The 4,943-nt window shown below is 26.6% G+C and overlaps 1 protein-coding gene across 13 annotated transcripts in view; it reads left to right on the top strand.

The window, feature by feature from the left end:
• The window catches only part of LOC102674491 (neurexin-1), a 425,676-nt gene extending 421,486 nt beyond the window's left edge, over nucleotides 1-4,190 (top strand). For all 13 annotated transcript variants that reach the window (XM_031511258.1, XM_031511256.1, XM_031511254.1 and 10 more), the window contains one exon: nucleotides 2,510-4,190. In XM_031511258.1, coding sequence (XP_031367118.1) covers nucleotides 2,510-2,930 — 421 coding nt within the window. In that variant the 3' untranslated portion in view covers nucleotides 2,931-4,190. The remainder of the gene's footprint in view (nucleotides 1-2,509) is intronic.
• Nucleotides 4,191-4,943: the final 753 nt, after the last annotated feature.

Genomic DNA, 4,943 nt, shown 5'->3' with positions numbered 1-4,943 from the left:
TTGTATCTTTTGTAGAGACAGAGTTTTTTTTCTATTCTTTTTTTTTTTTTTTTTTCCCTCTCTTTTATACAGTGCTCATAAAATATTTTTCTTCTTTCTTGATACGTCGTTCTTTTTCGATATGCTGTTAATTTAGTATCTTTAATGAGTCTTAATCTATAATTGATTACAAAAATATTTGGCCACATTGGATATTTAATATAATTTTATGAATAATTGTATATTATAAAAGAGTAAGTTGATATAAATTTTTGATTTTATATTTATTATTTCATTCTATGATAATAGTTTATTTTCAGATTTAAGATGAAATTAAAGTGAATTGATAGATAGATATACAATTGGTTAAAAATATAAATATGGATATTTGTTTATTTTTGAAATCAAAAAATTAACCATTTTATATTTATTCTTTTTTTTTTATTATTATTATAGTTGTATGTATAATAGATTAATATTATTTATGTTAATGTTAATGAAGACTTTTATACTTAGTAAAGTTTGTTTGTTATTAAAGACAATCTTCATTAATTTAATTTTTAAATAAAATAAGTTTTTCTAAGATTTTTCTAATTTAGAAAGCGCTACTAATTCAAATAACGATTTCTACAATTGGTAACTATATAAGTTACAATTTTTTTTAATTTATTTAATTTCAATATTAAATTTTAATAAACTTTTTAATTCAAATTTATAATTGAATGATTATAATTGAACAGAATTGCTATTTTTAGTCATTGATTTATTATTAATTTAGTAAAAGTATTTTTATTATAAATTGTTTTTAATATGCAAATATTTAAAATTAGAAATTAAAAAATTTTATTATTTAATTACGAAACAATTCGTATATATAGTACATATATAAAATTTTAGAAACTCATTTTTCTTTTATTTATTTTTTTTAATGAACGAAATTTATTAAACAATTTATTAAACAATACTTACATTACTTTATTAAAAAATACTTACATTAATTTAAACCAAAATTTTATATGTAAATATTATTTAGAAATACGAAAATACAGAATTTTGATTAATTTTCAAATAAATGAATGAAATTTTTAAATTTTTAAATTTAATAATTTCTTAATTTCATTTAATAATTTTCGATTAAAATATCGATTAAAATACATTAAAAAAATAAAAATTCAATTAACATTAGAAGAAATAGGAATAAATTTCAAAAAATATAATGAATTAGTAAAATAAAGAAAAAAACTATAAGAATTATAAATATTAAAAATCTTGCATTATTTTTCCTTTATATTTGATTTTAAAAAAATATTTTAAAAAAATTTTATAAGGATATTCTTACTTAATATAATAATCACTAATATAATAATCACTTGTTTTATAGAATGTTATTTATATTTATTTTTATAGAGATTATAATCATTTTTATAGAGATTTTTATAGAGATTATATTTATATTTATAGAGATTATAATCATTTATTGAGAATCTTAGACAAATTTAAGGATTATGAGAATGGTTTAATGAGAAAATTATCTACAAAGTTTTGTGATATTAAACTAATGTTTAATGATGCATAATGTGATCTAATGATCTAATAATTCACTGTTTGACATCAAAGTAGTTGATTTTAGAACAGTTTAATGTGTGTGTGAAGTAGCCATGCAGAAAGATAATTTCGATAGTTTAGAAATTATTGGTATTCGACAAATTAGTATTGTCAGTTCTAAATTATCATAATTAAATATAATTAAATGAATAGTTATATCGAATAGCATATTATAAAATCCAAAAAAATGTTTTTTTAAAATAATATTTAAAGAAAATATTAAATTTTTCAATATAAATAATAATAATCATGATATAATTAAATTTTTTATAAATTTTTCACAAATTTAGAAATAAAATTATAAGATCCAAAATAAAATGAATGCATATTATTAAATAATCAAATTAAATTTAAAAATTAATTAAATTTGAAATAATTCATTCAAATCAAATATTTAAAATTAACAGCTAATTTAATTGCTGATTGATTTACCTAATGATTTTGATTATGAATTTCTTAAAAATAGACTTCATATATTTGTCACAAAAATAGAAATCACATATTTACATCCATTTTACTACGTCATTTTATTACAGTTTTCCAACTATATAGATCGTTATCTTCATAGGTAGCTGATGTTAATCTGAATAAACATTAACAGATTATTTGCAAATATATCTCATCATAAATCCTCAACTACATATTCGGAACAAGTATTCGCAATCGATATTTTGAATCGTGTTCCATTTAAATAATATGATAACATAAATTAATATCCATTGATATTCTATATCTCAAAATATCGTAGTAGTAACATTATAATCTTCCACTCCAATCAAACATTCCTGTAAAATACTTATTCTCTATAAAATGCTTAACTATAAATCTAAATATTTCAATTTCATTATATTTTCTTCATCTAAAAACTTTTTTTCGAACGTACAATTTACAAATATTCTTATCAATTCCGTTTTAAACATTGCAGTAGCGTTGTGACGCAAAGATCGACTACTGTGATGCCTCAAACGCCTACTACAGAGATGACGGACCCACCTCCACGACAACCACCCCCGATGTTCCCGCCGATGCCAACGCCACCAAAGAACAATAATAACAAGAGGATAACGTCCGAGGCGGCGGAGAATGCTGCCTTAATAATTGGCATCATAGCCGCGGCGTTGATCGCCATTGTTCTGATCATACTGATCATCCTCAAGTTCAAAAATCGTCCAGAGACCAGTTACAAAGTTGACGAGACGAAAACCTTCTGCCAGGATCCAAATGCGGCACTGCTGGGCGCCGCTGGTTCCGGTCAACCGTTCAATGGTCCCTTGAAAAATGGCGCCAATGGTAGCAAAACTAACAAGAAACGAGAACTGATAGATATCAAAGAGTGGTATGTGTAGAGATGGCTCGTCTTCAAGATTCATGCGTCCGCTTGAATTGCACACGTGCTTCTTCATCTTGTGGCAAGATGAATAATAGGAAACTCTGAGAACTTGACGAGGAACGTATAAGCCTCTTCTTAGGTCCTTATTGGTGCTAGGAGAACTATTAAATATAATTTTGAACACAATATTGATCAGCATAAAATAGTGTGTTCCTTGTGGGCGAACGAATGAAAAAGAAGAAAATAGTGTTCGATTTCAATTTAATGAATCACGAACTAATTTAAACGTCGTGATTTAGCTAAATCGTTAAATACGATTTAAACGAGGTTCGACGATCATCGATCATCAAAAGATCAGATCTCCTCAAAGCGTTAGATGAACCATAAGCATATCTATAATATTATGTATATCGATGGTGATCGAACCTGGTCGATGATTATGCTATTTGAAATTGTATGCATCAAAATGCAAGACAGCATCTTGTACGACAGACACTGTTTGAGGTTAGGAACGTCAATTGGTGTCGTAGATGTCGCCGCGCATCAAAAAAAACCAAGATCAATCGCGCCGATCGGAAATACAGAAGAAGAAGAAGAAGAAGAAATGCTGATCAGAAAGAAAGAAGAAAGGAAGAGATAGAGGCATGAAAGTGCATTGGAAAAATAAATCGAATAATTGTGCCGATCGAAAAGAGCGGTGGCGGACGTAGAGCACGGCGTTATTACTCTTCGTTAGAGCGATGCTCGGCTTTGATTCCAATACTTTCTCAGTATTTTGCAGTGCTGAGTGACGTCAAGCACAGGCAACGAAATTTATAGCATTGAATCCTTGAAATACGATTGCAATCACATAAGAAAGAAAAAGAAAAATAGAAAGATATTGTGAATTCTTGTTATAGACTCAAAATCAAACTTCTTTCTTGTTGCTACGTATTGTTAGTTGTGTATTATATTCATTATATATGGAAAAATTATTACGTACTATAATAATATTTACATGTGCATGATCCTCCTTTTTTTCTCCATTTTCAAAAGAAACTCGGAGAAAAAAAAATAATTCGAAGATAGATATTATATCTATGAAGTATACGTATTTCGAGGATGGAAAAAAAAATAGAAGAAGAACAATTTTGCTTTTGTTTAAACGTTGTCATAGTCCATGATACATACGTACACGGATACGAGAAAGTGTTGGAACTAACGCGTAAGGACGAAAGTATCAATACAAACGATCCTATCTAGCGATTAATGAACTTATTGTTGTATAGAAGAAGAAAAAAAAATATATATATATACGATATTTATCGATTATGTTATGCGTGTAAATTGTTTATTAAATTATAGATTTTATTAACACAACAGTGGAAGAAAGAGTGCATGTATGTATGCATGGAAACGATATGAAAGGGAGAGAGATAGTCTGCGTTGTTTTGTTTGAATATGATGAAGCGGTTCGAAGTAACGTTGATGTATTAACCATAATTAAATGCATCATTGCGAAGATGTAAACTCTAAATGATCGCGCGCAAAAATGCTCGGAGGACACTGTCGTAGTAGTAAATGACACATAGCTACGCGCAGATCGATGCTTATACGTATACACAGGGTGTGAATGTATTGCCAAAGAATATAAATCGAGTTTAACCAGTGTTTAACCCTTTGATGTCCGATATTGATCTTTAGTTGAACTATCATCACATATTACTTCTTAATATGTACTCTCTTTATTTCGACGTTTGTATGATATATTTTTCATTATAATTATAATCATTTGTCAATTATAAATATTTTTTTATATTTTATATCTTTCTTTTTTTTTTTCCTTTTTCGCAATTTCTTTAATCTTTTCTACTCTACCAGATATTTCGATGTATATAGTGTGTACCGAATTTCGTCAATTTAAATAAATAAAGTTTTCTGTAGAAATATAAATTCTACTATGGATTTTTTGAAAATGGGCCGCAAAGGGTTAATTATATTGGTACATCACACAAATTATTGTGAATATGCAAACTTGTTACTATTGAAC

The sequence above is a fragment of the Apis dorsata genome, unplaced genomic scaffold (genome assembly GCF_000469605.1).
Source record: "Apis dorsata unplaced genomic scaffold, Apis dorsata 1.3 scaffold_295, whole genome shotgun sequence".
Classification (NCBI taxonomy): Eukaryota; Metazoa; Arthropoda; class Insecta; order Hymenoptera; family Apidae; genus Apis; species Apis dorsata.
Note: the sequence above shows the minus strand (reverse complement) of the source record. Positions and strands in the feature narration are given on the sequence as shown.